General features: G+C 45.1%; 1 protein-coding gene across 1 annotated transcript in view; it reads left to right on the forward strand.

Moving 5' to 3' along the window:
• The window catches only part of LOC126291503 (cytochrome P450 4C1-like), a 75,270-nt gene that overhangs the window by 30,377 nt on the left and 28,986 nt on the right, over nucleotides 1-15,907 (forward strand). Inside the window, exon 5 of the mRNA XM_049985009.1 lies at nucleotides 11,522-11,749. Within this exon, the coding sequence (XP_049840966.1) occupies nucleotides 11,522-11,749 (228 nt within the window). The remainder of the gene's footprint in view (nucleotides 1-11,521; nucleotides 11,750-15,907) is intronic.

A 15,907-nucleotide genomic window follows, 5' to 3' on the forward strand; every position in this document is an offset into this window, starting at 1 on the left:
AGAAAGAGAACCTATACAACCTGATCAATTTATGGTCTTCAAACTACCAATAACCATTCTTATACGACCAACAGAAGAATATCCAATTAAAGACTTTAAATCAACCTGACGAAAACAAATAAATCTAACAATAACTCCACCAGATGAACCTAAAGATAATCAAACATAATTAAACTTTAAACCCAAATAAGAAATAACCTTTTATAACACGAAAAATACCATAACCACCCAACTTCAATAAAACACCACCAAGAATTATTCTACCTGCAATAGGGGCCTCTACATGAGTCTTAGGAAGTCATAAATGAACCAAAATATTGGCATCTTAACTAAAAAAGCCAAAATTATAAATACATAAAACATAAAATAATAAGAACCAAAATCAACCAATAAAGGGAAATATAAAGTGTTAGAAAATCAGGTGATGTTAGGTCAGGCGATCGTGGAGGCCAAAGTCCCTGTGAAATTATGCGATCACCAAAAACATCAGCAAGCAGTGACATTGACACGCGAGCTGTATGCGCGGTTGCACAATCTTGTTCAGTATTTCACTTAACCCAAGTTCTCCTATGAATGGGTACAGAATATCACTGCAATATCGTTGTGCGTTTATTGCTTCGTTGAAAAATATGGGACTCACAATCCGACGTTTAGAAATTACAATCCAAACCCCTACCTTCACAGAATGAAGTGGTTCCTCATGAATACTCAATGGATTTGCAGTCCTCCACATACGAGAATTTTGCGAGTTCATGTACCCGGATAAATGAAACCACGCCCCATCGGTGAAAAACGTTTCATTAAGAATATCCCTTCCATTTTGTTGAACGAAATTTCTGAACCATTGAAAACAGTGCAGTCTCTTCCCATGACCAGTATTTTTCAGTTCTCGCACGACTGCCACTTTGTATGGGAAAAGTTCTAATTTTTTCCTTACAGCTGTGTGGACCGTTCCGACACTAACATCGACTTCCTGGGCGAGTTTTCTTACTGACTTGTTCGGACTCGTGGGCGTTTTATCGGAAACATCGAGTAGTTTATCCTCAGACAAAACGCTATGACGGCCACTTCTCGGTGCATCTGTCACTGAAAGTTGTTAATCAAATCTGGAACAGTATCGCGATGTGGGAGTGTTTTCTCCGGGAAAACTGAATTAAATGTTTGACGAACTGAAACTGTGTATTTACCGCCAGCTTTGAACACTTGTTCGACTAAATACACCCGTTCTTCAATGGTTAGCATTTCAACAGTGACAAAAACGAAACGAACATAGGAACTAAACTTAAACGTTCTGTCAACACGTCACGACACGCACCAACTATACTACTGACTCTGGCTGAGATAATCGAAACTGGAATGTTGGGAGAGTCCACTTGAAGGGAAATAACCCAGGCAGGCGAACAATCATACGGCACGTGCTGCCAACAATCATACGGCACTACGGAGAGACTTTTTGACGACCCCGTATAAACGCTCCCTCGACGGAAGATCCGTATCCGAAGACTAGAAACTTGCAAAACTCACCCATATATTTGAGAAAGGTAGTACGACAAATCCACTAAATTACAGGCCCGTATCATTAATGTCGACATATAGCAGGATTTTGGAGCATATATTGTGTTCCAACATTATGAATGACTTCGAAGAGAACGGTCTATTGACATATAGTCAACACGAATTTAGAAAAAATCGTTCTTGTGAAACACAACTAGCTCTTTACTCACACAAAGTGTTGAGTGCTATTGACAACAGATTTCGAATTGATTATGTATTTCTATTAAGTCTAGAACTTTGCTTCGCCGTTTTGCAATAGACAGCAGTAGCGGCAAGGGGGGGTTCAGGTGGTTGGTCATAGGTGTAATACAATGAGCTAAGGCATCTGTAAACATCATGCCCCACAAAAGACACCCAGTTCTTCCGCCACGGGATTCGTATGCTATCCGAAAGATGGGAAAATGTAGTGGCCAGCGATGGGCAGTACTATGAATCATATTTTTTTGGTAAGATTTTCACAATAAAGCGCCGAACTTCAAGAAAAAAAAAAAACGGCGGAAGCAAATTTGTAGACCTAGTATACTACAGGCCATTAAAATTGCTACACCAAGAAGAAATGCAGATGATAAACGGGTATTCATTGGACAAATATATTATACTAGAACTGACATCTGATTATATTTTCATGCAATTTGGGTGCATAGATCCTGAGAAAACAGTACCCAGAACAACCACCTCTGGCCATAATAACGGCCTTGCTACGCCTGGGCATTGAGTCAAACAGAGCTTGGATGGCGTGTACAGGTACAGCTGCCCATGCAGCTTCAACACGATACCACAGCTCATCAAGAATAGTCACTGGCGTCTTGTGACGAGATAGTTGTTCGGACACCATTGACCAGACGTTTTGAATTGCAATTGGTGAGAGTTCTGGAGAATGTGCTGGCCAGGGCAGCAGTCGAACATTTTTTGTATCCAGAAAGGCCCGTACAGGACCTGCAACATGCGTACGTGCATTATTCTGCTGAAATGTAGGGTTTCGCAGGGATCGAATGAAGAGTAGAGTCACGGGTCGTAACACATCTGAAATGTAACGTCCACTGTTCAAAGTGCCGTCAATGCTAACAAGAGGTGACCGAGACGTGTGATCAATGGCACCCCATACCATCGTGCCGGGTGATGCGTCAATATGGCGATGACGAATACACGCTTCCAATGTGTGTTCACCGCGATGTCGCCAAACACGGATGCGACCATCATGATGCTGTAAACAGAACTCGGATTTATCCGAAAAAAAATGACGTTATGCCATTCGTGCACCCAGGTTCGTCGTTGAGTACACCATCGCAGGCGCTCGTGTCTGTGATACACAGTCAAGGGTAACGGCAGCCATGGTCTCCGAGCTGCAAACCTCGTCGAACTGTTCGTGCAGATGTTTGTTGTCTTGCAAACGTCCCCATCTGTTGACTCAGGTATCGAGACGTGGCTGCACGATCCGTTACAGCCATGCGGATAAGATGCCTCTCATCTCGACTGCTAGTGATAGGAGGCCGTTGGGATCCAGCACGGCGTTCCGAATTACCGTCCTGAACCCACCGATTCCATATTGTGCTAACAGTCATTGGATCTAGACCAACGCGAGCAGCAATGTCGCGATACGATAAACCGCAATCGCGGTATGCTGCAATCCGACCATTATCAAAGTCGGAAACGTGATGGTACGCATTTCTCCTCCTTAGACGAGGCCTCAGAACAACGTTTCACCAGGCAACGCCGGTCAACTGCTGTTTGTGTGTGAGAAATCGGCTGGAAACTTTCCTCATGTCAGCACGTTGTAGGTGTCGCCACCGGCGCCAACCTTGTGTAAATGCCAGTAGTGTTAGTGATTTAGGTGACAATGTGAACAGCTGTCAGGCTGTTTGCAGATGATGCTGTCGTTTATCGTATAGTAATGTGATCAGAAGGTCGTCCGCCCCTGGTGGCTGAGTGGTCAGCACGAGGGAATGTCATACCTATTGGCCCGGGTTGGATTCCCGGCTCGGTCGTGGATTTTCTCCGCTCAGGGACTGGGTGTTGTGTTGTCCTTATCACCATCATTTCATCCCCATCGACATTTCATTTCATTTCATCTCAAGATCAAAACAAACTGCACTACGATTTAGGAAAGAAAATTGTATGGTGCCAATATTAGCAATTGTTCCTAAGTATTGGAATGTCTGAGGTTATCCACACGAGTGCTAAAATGAATCCGTTAAACTCTGGTTGCACGATAAATCAGTCAAATCTAAAGGCCTTAAATTCAACTAAATACATAGGAATTACAATTATGATCAACTTAAATCGGAAAGAACACAGAAAACGAAGTGGGGAAGGCAAACCAAATACTCCCTTTTATTGGCAGATCACTTGGAGATGCGACAGATTTACTAAGTATATTGCCTACGCAGCGCTTGTCCATTCTCTTTTGGAGTAGTGCTGCGCGGTGTGACGCTATGACCATATAGGATGAATAGAGTATGTCGAGAAAGTTCAAAGAAGGGCAGCACTTTTTGCGTTATTGAGAAACAGGGCAGAGAGTATCAGGGACATGTATAGGATTTCGGGTGGACATCATTAGAACACAGACGTTTCTCGCTGCGTCGTGATCTTCCCAAGAAATTTCAATCACCAACTTTCTACTCCGAATGCGAAAACACTTCGTTGGTACCGATCTGCACAGGGCGAAACGATCATCATAATAAAATTCGGGAAATTACACCTTGAACGGAAAGGTGTAAGTGTTCGTTATTTTCACGAGCTGTTCGAGATTGAAATAATAGAGAATTACTGTGAAGGTGGTTCGATGAACCCTCTGCCATGCACTAAAGTGCGATTTGCGGAGTATCTATGTAGACGTAGAGGAATACCGATCAACCCCACAATAGACACTGAGGTGTCTCACACAGCTTTGGAGGTTGCAAGGACTTACGGGAAAGTGATTGTGCCGAAAACTGACATTTTGAGTCCGTGTCTGTGTACAAAATACACGTTGATGCTTGCAGACAAGATAACAGTAATCACCCATTTCTTATAATGCCATATAATATTTATAATGCCATGTAATATTTATAATCGGTCTTCTTGTGGTGTTGTACACTATGGACGTCCCATACTGTAGCGCCTGGACGCGTTTCCTGTCTGCTGGAATCGTTGCCATAATCTTGAGATCACGCTTTGTGGCACGCGGAGGGCCCTTGCTACGTCCTGCTGTGCTTGACCAGCCTCCAGTCGCCTTAGTATTCTACCCCTCATAACGTCATCAGCATGTGTTCTTTGAGCCATTAAAAAAAATGGTTAAAATGGCTCTGAGCACTATGGGACTTAACATCTGTGGTCATCAGTCCCCTAGAACTTAGAACTACTCAAACCTAACTAGCCGGCGTTGGTCTCGCGGTTCTAGGCGCGCAGTCCGGAACCGTGCTACTGCTACGGTCGCAGGTTCGAATCCTGCCTCTGGCATGGATGTGTGTGATGTCCTTAGGTTAGTTAGGTTTAAGTAGTTCTAAGTTCTAGGGGACTGATGACCACAGCAGTTGAGTCCCATAGTGCTCAGAGCCATTTGAACCTAACTAGCATAAGGACATCAACCACATCCATGCCCGAGGCAGGATTCGAACCTGCGACCGTAGCAGTCGCGCGGTTCGAGCCATTTTCAACACACAGTCACCATTAGCAGCGTCTGCACACTTACTCACTGGAACAGAATCTGACATGCACCAACACATCTCTGCGTATGTGGACTGCTGCCAGCGCCACCGTGCGACGACCGCACGTCAAATGCACCGCATGGTCATACCCCCAGGTGATTTAAACCCGCAAACCGCCCACCACAGCGTTGTTTCATCATGTATCAGCATTATCCTTAATTTATGAGCATGAGTGTACTTCCATTTGCATATGCACTCGGGTGCAAATAATCAAGGGGATTCAGGTTAGGTGACGTCGCAGGCCATGGAATAGGACCTCCCAGTCTAGCTACCAGGAAATACTTCCTACTAATCAGGCTTTATCGCAGGAAACAAAGAAATTACATGGCGCCGGCCAGTGTGGCCGAGCGGTTCTAGGCGCTACAGTCTGGAACCGCGCGACCGCTACGGTCGCAGGTTCGAATCCTGCTTCGGGCATGGATGTGTGTGATGTCCTTAGGTTAGTTAGCTTTAAGTAGTCCTAAGTTCTAGGGGACTGATGACCTCAGAAGTTAAGTCCAATAGTGCTCAGAACCAGCCAGAATGTACATGTAAACAAACAGTACAGTACGTGTAAACTTGTACTCATGTTTTAAGCCGGTAAACAGTAATGCTAGACAAAGTGGAGGCAAGTTTACTTCCACATGTCCTTAAGCTGGTTTCCTTCGTCAAATTGCTCAGTGGAGCACTGTCTACGTCCTGTTACATTTTTGCACGCTGTTACGGAAACACGCTGTTTAAAGCAAGTGCTTCATAAAGTCTTTGCTATTGCATGACCACGAGCGGTCAGCATTGCAACGTAATGGCACGGAATTTTCTACGAAAGTAACTAAAACATTTTCACTTTAATAATCTGTTTACATCGTTTGAAATCGTTATGAGTCACAATTACAGTTAAATGTGTAATATTTTAATTATTCCTTGCTACTGTGATGTTATCTTGAAACTGTGAAAAAGGAGGACAGGCGTTCCAAGGCACGGAAGCAGAGACAATGCTGAGGGCAGACGAAACTAGGAGAAATATTGTTACATGAAGTAAACCGGAAGGGGAGAGCCTTGCGAAAATGCAGTCGCCCCCAGACGCTGTCCCAGGGCGCTAGTTACTCTTCAAGGAATTGACATGTAGCTTCATATGTCGTCCAGACGCTGTGGTAGGTTGCCACGGTAGAATTTTGTAACCAACAGGCAGATATTAGCGTATTAGCTTGATACCAGCCCTGAGAACAGCAACCCCAGCAGGCTCACAAGGGTTATAAAGAGAGCGAAAACGCCGAAAACTGTTGACCTAGCAGTCTCTACTCTGGGGAGCCCGAGGGGCGGGTCTAAATGACGTGTAACAATAATGTTGCAAGCCTTATTTGGCAGAGCAGTTACGTTTATACCAAATACGGACTTGGTTAGTCCAACTGCATTAACATCCCCGCCTTCGGAGCAGAAGAGGGGACCTAACTAAACCATGACTGGCAGGCACCTGCAAGAGACCTACGGGATTGGCTGGATGGCTTTAAGTGAGAAAAACCACTAGATTCCGCATTTTGGCGGAGTTCTCAGTCAGACGATCTGGGCGCCGAATCCGCGACCGTCGACTCCAGCCTTGGTTCAGCTCCGCATGTCTGCTCTCTCACTGGCAGGGCCTCAGTGAACAGTGTCACATTCAGTATGTTTTGTTTTGCAACTAAATTATCGCCTCAAGATGATGCTAGTGTTTGCTACTGTTTTTAGTATACACTCCTGGGACTTCTGCACTGGTTTCTGTTCCAATAGAGTTATTCATGCTTTTTCTAACCCTAGAACTAGCCTCCAGTGTATTAGTCAGACCTGTCTGGAATAAACAACTATTTGAAAACCCTGTTTGACCAAGAGTCTCCACAACGAGTTCCCTACGGAGTCTCACCACCTGCATTTCTAGTAAATGCCTGTACCAGTGTTGGCTCAGATAGGAGAAAACAATCACATGCCTTCACTGTGAATTGTCCTTCTGCCTTCTGCTCTGTACCGCTCGGGAGCGCAGACTGACCGGTAACCCCTTTCTCCCCCTTCCATCTATGTCAGGACACGACAAAGACAGTTTCTCACATCATGTTTTGGTTGTAGGGCACCATTAACCCAAGTAATTTTCGTCATGTGGGAAAATAAAAAGTGAAAACTGACGAAAATTGCAACCTCGTATTTAACACGAACAAACTGTCTGATGTCGAAGTTGTCTGTTTGAAAATGGTAACGGAGCTATTTATGTAAATAAATAGCGCCATATAAAGTGGACGGTTGCTGTTATCTTCTCGGCAAGAGACAGTCTGTTTATACAGCGATGATCAAAACACAGCCGGCCGGTGTGGCAGAGCTGTTCTAGGCGCTTCAGTCTGGAACCGCGCGACCGCTACGGTCGCAGGTTCGAATCCTGCCTCGGGCACGGATGTGTGTGATGACCTTAGGTTAGTTAGGTTGAAGTAGTTCTAAGTTCTAGGGGACTGATGGTCTCAGAAGTTAAGTCCCATAGTGCTCACAGCCATTTGAACCACCAAAACACAGAAGCTGTAAAAGAGAAAGGAGCACCTTGTAGTTACGACTGCAGATTACGGAACTCTTATTGACATACTGCGCGGGTTGTAGGATGTTTACGATCGAAATGTAAAGATCATTCATCTGAGGATTGTTACCTTTCCACGATGCTGTCACTGTCTTTCATACTAACTCCTATGTACAGACCCTAAAACTGGTCTCAAACAAAAACGAGTAAAGCTTTTTAACTCTAGAAATATGATCGTCCCTATTATGACGAAAAATATTGATATGAGAAATAAAAAATCCTGATAAGTACGAGCAGAGCTCCTACAAACTTAATAATGTTTACAGATAGGTCATCGAACCCAGGAATCGACAGTATGGAAGACTTTCACCTGTTATCGATATACAGGGTGGTCGGGAATTCCCGTTACAGACTTCTAGGACTTGTAGAGAGGAGTGAGTATATCGTATTTTGAACCGGAACCCCTGTCCGGAAACGTCATCCAACGAGACTACAGAGCGTCAAAGTTATCTGTCGGGCGTCTGTAAATGTACGTATACACGGGGTGATTCCATGATGATGTTACAGACTTTCTAGGATAATGGAGAACGATAAATGTGTTTTTTTCTCGTTTTTTGTCCACACTACCACCAGTGAAAGTTAGCAGCCCTACAATCTTCGCAACACAAGAACCGGTACATTTATTCAGCTGTCAGAGGTATCAGAACGGTTTTCGTTTATAACTTTCGACTTGTTCGTTTCCGGTACAGGGATCCTTACTTCAAGTTAATACATTTATCGTTCTTCATCATCCTAGAAAGTCTGTAACATGACCAAGGAATCAACCCTTGTATATGTACATTTAAAGAGGCCCGCGATTATAACTTTGACGCTCTGTAGTCTCGTTGGATGACGTTTCCGGACATGGGTTCCTATTCAAAATACGATGTACTCACTCTCCTCTACAAGGCCTAGAAGTCTGTAACGGGAATTTCCAACCACCCTGTATATACAGGCAAGATATGCATCTACCCATTCTTGAGAGAAAGTGGCCCTTCCAGGACATACTGTTGGATAACAAATGACAAAGGAAATATGGTTTTCGTGTGGTATAATCTGAAATTAACAATTTTTGGGTTAGTTTGCTTTGCATGTACTGTGAAAAAAAAAAAAGGTTCAAATGGATCTAAGCAATATGGGACTTAACTGCTTGGGTAATCAGTCCCCTAAAACTTAGAACTACACTCCTGGAAATGGAAAAAAGAACACATTGACACCGTTGTGTCAGACCCACCATACTTGCTCCGGACACTGCGAGAGGGCTGTACAAGCAATGATCACACGCACGGCACAGCGGACACACCAGGAACCGCGGTGTTGGCCGTCGAATGGCGCTAGCTGCGCAGCATTTGTGCACCGCCGCCGTCAGTGTCAGCCAGTTTGCCGTGGCATACGGAGCTCCATCGCAGTCTTTAACACTGGTAGCATGCCGCGACAGCGTGGACGTGAACGGTATGTGCAGTTGACGGACTTTGAGCGAGGGCGTATAGTGGGCATGCGGGAGGGCGGGTGGGCGTACCGCCGAATTGCTCAACACGTGGGGCGTGAGGTCTCCACAGTACATCGATGTTGTCGCCAGTGGTCGGCGGAAGGTGCACGTGCCCGTCGACATGGGACCGGACCGTAGCGACGCACGGATGCACGCCAAGACCGTAGGATCCTACGCAGTGCCGTAGGGGACCGCACCGCCACTTCACGGTGTTCTTATTTCAATTTCCAGGAGTGTACTTAAACCTAACTAACCTAAGGACATCAACACATCCATGCCCGAGGCAGGATTCGAACCTGCGACCGTAGTTGTCGCGCAGCTCCAGACTGTAGCGCCTAGAACCGCCCGGCCACTCCGGCCGGCTGGACTGTGAAACATTGCCTCTTGACAAATATCGTGAGTCTAGGTTAAGGGGAAGTGCTCTATTGGTTCTGATGAGAGAGTCTGCAGGAATAAAATATGTGACGTAAATAGCCGTATATTTTGATTGCATTGACTTGGGTGTGAGACATAAATTTGAAGTTGATACGTGAAGCTGTTTCTGACAGAGAAGAGTCTTAACAGTCAGACAGACAGACAGACAGTTTGATAACAAAGGATAGAATGAAAGTGCTGTCATACAGTTACAAATTGACAATTTTCAGATTGTAAACCAGTAAAGTGGTTTTAGTGTATGTTTCGTAATATTTGCAATTATTAATGTAGTTTTCCAGATTTGGGATTACATTTGAAAATGGCGACTCAGTAAGTTAAAAGTAATTATGTAACCTTTTAAAATTTTCATTGTTTTAGTGATTGTGGCTTTACGACGGTTTGTGGTGTCAAATAAACATTCTAAATTTGATGACTGGGTTTAGGGGCTCAAAATGAGTGACAGAAAACGCCATATCTTTCGACTACATTGACTTCTAAGTTCAATTTTTTTAATTTGTGAAGGGACCATACACTTTAACGTGTGGCCCAAATTTGAACTCGATACGTTTGACAAAAATATGTCCTAACCGAACGATAGACAGCAGTCGTATGACAAATGACAAAAAAAGACAAAGGGTATCATGTGATATAATTAAATTTTAATGATTATCGAATTTCTTCTTTTACTTTTACTCTAATTCCTTGCTTCTGGCCAAATTTCATGATAATGTGTTGTAAGTAGGCTGTTTAGGTTTTTATGTTGGTAACACCATGTAGCGCTCTGTATGAAAATCACTGACTGTGCTGTGTGCAGTCTGTGGCTGGTTTGCATTGTTGGAATATTCGGCATTGTACTGTTGGGCAGTTGGATGTGAACACCGCGTAGCGTTGCGCAGTAGGAGGTGAGCCGCCAGCAGTGGTGGATGTGGGGAGAAAGATGGCGGAGTCTTGAGAGCGGTCGATCTGGACGTGTGTCCGTCAGAAGAACGAAATTTGAAATACTGAATGTTATATATGTATATATGACTTTTGAACACTATTAAGATAAATAGATTGTTTGTTCTCTATCAAAATCTCTCATTTGCTAACTATGCCTATCAGTAGTTAGTGCCTTCAGTAGTTAGAATCTTTTATTTAGCTGGCAGTATTGGCGCTCACTGTATTGCAGTAATTCGAGTAACGATTTTTGTGAGGTAAGTGATTCATGAAAGGTATAGGTTATTGTTAGTTAAGGCCATTTTTTTGTAGGGATTATTGAAAATCAGATTGCGTTGCGCTAAAAATATTGTGTGTCAGTTTAGAGATGATCAAAATAAGTGAAAAGAGAAATGTCTGAGTACGTTCAGCTTTGCTCAGCGGTTTGCAAATCAAGAAACGTAAGAGGTTTTCCAGCACTATCATATATAAATTTTTTTCTAAGGGGATGCTTCTGTGTCAATGTGAAATACCAAATAGGTTTTGATAAGTGAATTTGAGAGTATCAAGATATGTGACATATATGGTCGTCTCTTTTGACTGCATCGCCGTAGGAGCTTCAACTTTCTACACCGCCAAGGTATCGCGGCTGTAAAATGCGACATACAGGTTAACTTCAATTTAACAGGTTGACAGACTCCATATAGACAGACGGCAAGGTGATACTATAGGAGGTTCCGTTTTTCCGATTGTAGGACCCGAGACAGAACCCTGTGGTACACAGTGGCTGTTACGATGTTGCTATGTGACAGACAAAGGAGCGAGATACACTGTCTTCTATCATGAAGATGGCATTGATACCAACTTCAGGCAGTTGCAGCTGGAGAGGAGGCACAGTGAGTGTGTGCTCTGTTCCAGCTGATGGAGGGCTACCTCCATGCGTTCCACGAGGGCGGACTGCTCCTGAGCGAACGCCTGGCTAGGACCAGAGGCGCCGTCACCCTACTCTACCCTCCAGTGCTCCTGGCAGCCGTCCGGAACGTCTTAAGTACCATCATCGGCATCGACCCAGACCTGCTGTTACCAGATGCCTTGGCAGAGGAGGAGCTGTCTGCCGCCATGAGCGATGCCATGGCCACCATCCAGGTAAGGTCGGTTAAAGCAGCGGGTTTACCAAATGATATTCCAACAACAGCATTATCTGTTGCCACATATACTTTTGTACCCCAAGGGCCACCTCATGGTTTGTATCGCAGGAAACATTACACCATGCTCATAAATTAAGGATAATTGCAGAATGTGGTGCCGGTACACAAAAGTGGCGCTAATAGCATAGGTACATAGAGAAAACACACGACACAGATCTGTAAGTCCATGGTATTGGTGATAAGATGAGAAAACCGTTCTGAAACACATGTCCTACAAAACGCCACTGTTTCCTGGGCATGTACCCCAATATCAATATGGGATATGATCACCATCCCATTCTTGCACCAGTGCCTGTCGGAGCTCCTGAAGTTTCGCAGGGGCTTGAAGAAGTGCAGCGATCGACGACCGAGAGCATCCCAGACGTGCTCGATGGGGGTTTAGATCTGGAGAACATGCAGGCCACGCCTTTCGCCTGATATCTTCTCTTTCAAGGTACTCCTCCACGATGGCAGCTCGGCAGTGCCGTGTGTTATCATCCATCAGGAGGAAGGTGGGACCCACTGCACCCCTGAAAAGGAAGACGTACTGGTGCAAAATGACGTCCCGATACACCTGACCTGTTACAGTTACTCTGTCAAAGACATGCAGGGGTGTACGTGCACCAATCATACTCCCGTCCCACACCATCAAACCACGACCTCCATACAGGTTCCTTTCAAGGACATTAAGGGGTTGGTATCTGGTTCCTGGTTCACGACAGATGAAAACCCGACGAGAATCACTGTTCAGACTATAGCAGGACTCGTCCGTGAACATAACCTGGGACCACTGTCCCAGTGTCCATGTACTGTGTTCTCGACACCAGGTTTTAACGGCTCTCCTGGTCAGTGGAATGCACCTTGCAGTTCTCTGGGCGAATAAACCATGTCTGTCCAGCCATCTGTAGACTGTGTGTCTGGAGGCAAGTGATCCACTAGCTATCTGCAGTACTCCGTGGCTGTCTGTGGGCACTGATGGTGAGATATCGGTCTTCTTGAGGTGTTGTACACTGTGGACGTCCTGTACTGTAGCGCCTGGACACGTTTCCTGTCTGCTGGAATCGTTGCCATAATCTTGAGATTACACTTTGTGGCACACGGAGGGCCCATGCTACGACCTGCTGTGTTTGACCAGCCTCCAGGCCGGCTGGAGTGGCCGTGCAGTTCTAGGCTCTACAGTCTGGAGCCAAGCGACCAGTACGGTCGCAGGTTCGAATCCTGCCTTGGGCATGGATGTGTGTGATGTCCTTAGGTTAGTTAGGCTTAATTAGTTCTAAGTTCTAGGCGACTGATGACCTCAGAAGTTAAGTCACATAGTGCTCAGAGCCATTTTGAACCATTTTTTTGAACCAGCCTCCAGTCGCCCTAGTACTCTACCCCTCATAACGTCATCAATATGTGTTCTTTGGGCCATTCTCAACACACAGTCACCATTAGAACGTCCTAAAATGTCTGCACACTTACTCGCTGCACCGTGCTCTGACACGCACCAACGAACCTCTACATATGTGGACTGCTGCCAGAGCCACCGTGTGATGACCGCAGGTGAAATGCACCGCATGGTCATACTCCGAGGTGATTTAAACCGGCAAACCGCCCAGCAGAGTGTTGTTTCACCATGTATCAGCATCGTCCTTAATTTGTGAGCATGAGTGTACATTGTCCTTGATGGAGAATGACCACTGGAGACGAAGGCCCGTTATGACTGCCCCACGGAAGTGACATATGGCAGCTCTTGTTCTTTATAACCCACCTGACACGTAGCATAAGCAGCAACACTCGACATTTTGCTGATGACACTGTAGTGCCCGGGACTGACTGTAGGGCGATGCTGGATCGCTTGGATATAATCTCTCATTGATGTGATGAACTGTACACTCACGTCCAGAAAAAAACAGAACCCCTTGAACGACTAGAGATAACACGTTCATATTCACAGGACATGTACATTAGTATATTCTGCAGAAATGATTAGCATTTGAACCATGTCGGCCCGCGGGCTCGCGGTCAACAACGATATCGCAGCGGAGTACCACCTACCTACAAAATGTGCCTATGGCTCGTGTTGTCGCTATATACCGAACGAAATACACTACTGGCCATTAAAATTGCTACACCATGAAGAAATACAGATGATAAACGGGTATTCATTGGACTAATATATTATACTAGAACTGACATCTGATCACATTTGGGTGCATAGATCCTGAGAAATCAGTACCCAGAAGAACCACCTCTGGCCGTAATAACGGCCTTTGATACGCCTGGGCATTGACTCAAACAGAGCTTGGATGGCGTGTACAGGTACAGCTGCCCATGCGGCTTCAACACGATACCACAGTTCATCAAGAGTAGTGACTGGCGTATTGTGACGAGCCAGTTGCTCAGCCATCATTGACTTGACGTTTTCGATTAGTGAGAGAATGAAGGGTAGAGCCACGGATCGTAACACATCTGAAATATCACGTCCACTGTTCAAAGTGCAGTCAGTGCGAACAAGAGGTGACCGAGACGTGTAACCAGTGGCACCCCATACCATCACGCCGGGTGATACGCCAGTATGGCGATGACGAATACACGCTTCCAGTGTGGGTTCACCGCGATGTCGCCAAAGACGTATGCGAGCATCATGAAGCTGTAAAGAGAACCTGGATTCATCCGAAAAAAAGACGTTTTGCCATTCGTGAACCTAGGTTAGTCGTTGAGTACACCATCGCAGGCGCTCCTGTCTGTGATGCAGCGTCAAGGGTAACCTCAGCCACGGTCTCGGAGCTGATAGCCCATGCTGTTGCAAACGTCGTCAGACTGTTCGTGCAGATGGTTGTTTTCTTGCAAACGTCCCCATCTGTTGACTCAGGGATCGAGACGTGGCTGCACGATCCGTTACAGCCATGCGGATAAGATGCCTGTCATCTCGACTGCTAGTGATACGAGGCCGTTGGGGTCCAGCACGGCGTTCGGTATTACCCTCCTGAACCCACCGATTCCATATTCTACTAACAGTCGTTGGATCTCGACCAACGCGAGCAGCAATGTTCATTAGAGACAATGTTATCTTGGCGAGCCCCAAAGCAAGTTAGACGTAACACCTCTTGTTCTCTACTTACATAAACGTTCTGACGGGACAGGGTGAGGAAATATCTGCAGCTGTTTATTTGCTGATGACGTTGTAGTTGTTGGTTGACTGTAGGATGGTGCAAGATGACTTGGATACAATTTCTATTTTGTGTTATAAATCGCAGCTTGCAATAAATGTGGGAAAATGAAAATTAATGTTATTGTGTCCAAAAAATAGTCCTGTGAAAAAATGTTGATGTGCTCTTTGACAGAATCATGTCTATTAAATATGTAGGCGTAGCTGTGCAATGCGACATGGAATGGAATGAGCACCCGAGATTGGTTATAGGGAGGATTCTGGAAAAGTGTAATTCATCTACAGAGGAGAATACTAGTACATCTTAATAGTGAGACCCATTCTTGAGAACTGCTCGAGTTTGCCCAAATGAACGAATGAAACGAACATATTAAAACAGTTCAGAGGCGTGCTGCCAGATTTGATACCCGTAGGTCCGATCAAACCGCTTGTATTACTGAAATGCTCTGAGAACTCCGTTGGAAAACCCCGAAAGGAAGGCGACGGCCTTTAACGGAACAGCGTTGAGATAGTTTATAGAACCGTCAGTTGCTACAGACTGCAGAGAGATCCTAGTGCCAGCAAGGTACATTTAGCGAAAGAACCTTGAACACGAAATAAAAGATTCAGTGGTCGTACTGAAGGATGTCTACAGTCGTTTTACCCTTGGTCCATTTGTGAATCGAACCGGAAAGCTAATCAGCTGCAGTGCTACAAGGTCCCATCCACCATACACTGTATGTTGGTTTTTGGGGTGTGTATAGTAAGGAGAATGCAGACTCGCCAATACATTTGTCTTTCCATCCTGTTTAGTTAAGGCGGTAGGGAGCTGTTTGTGGATTTGTAAGATGCAGTGTTCACAAAATTGTGTGTGTATGGGCGTTCAATAAATAATGCAAAAAAATTTTTCGTGGAAGCAAGTCGATTTTATTCGGGATTCCAATACACCATATTATTTCTTTTGGCTACCAAACCCTTTTTTCT

This window comes from Schistocerca gregaria, chromosome 9, assembly GCF_023897955.1.
Source record: "Schistocerca gregaria isolate iqSchGreg1 chromosome 9, iqSchGreg1.2, whole genome shotgun sequence".
NCBI lineage: Eukaryota > Metazoa > Arthropoda > Insecta > Orthoptera > Acrididae > Schistocerca > Schistocerca gregaria.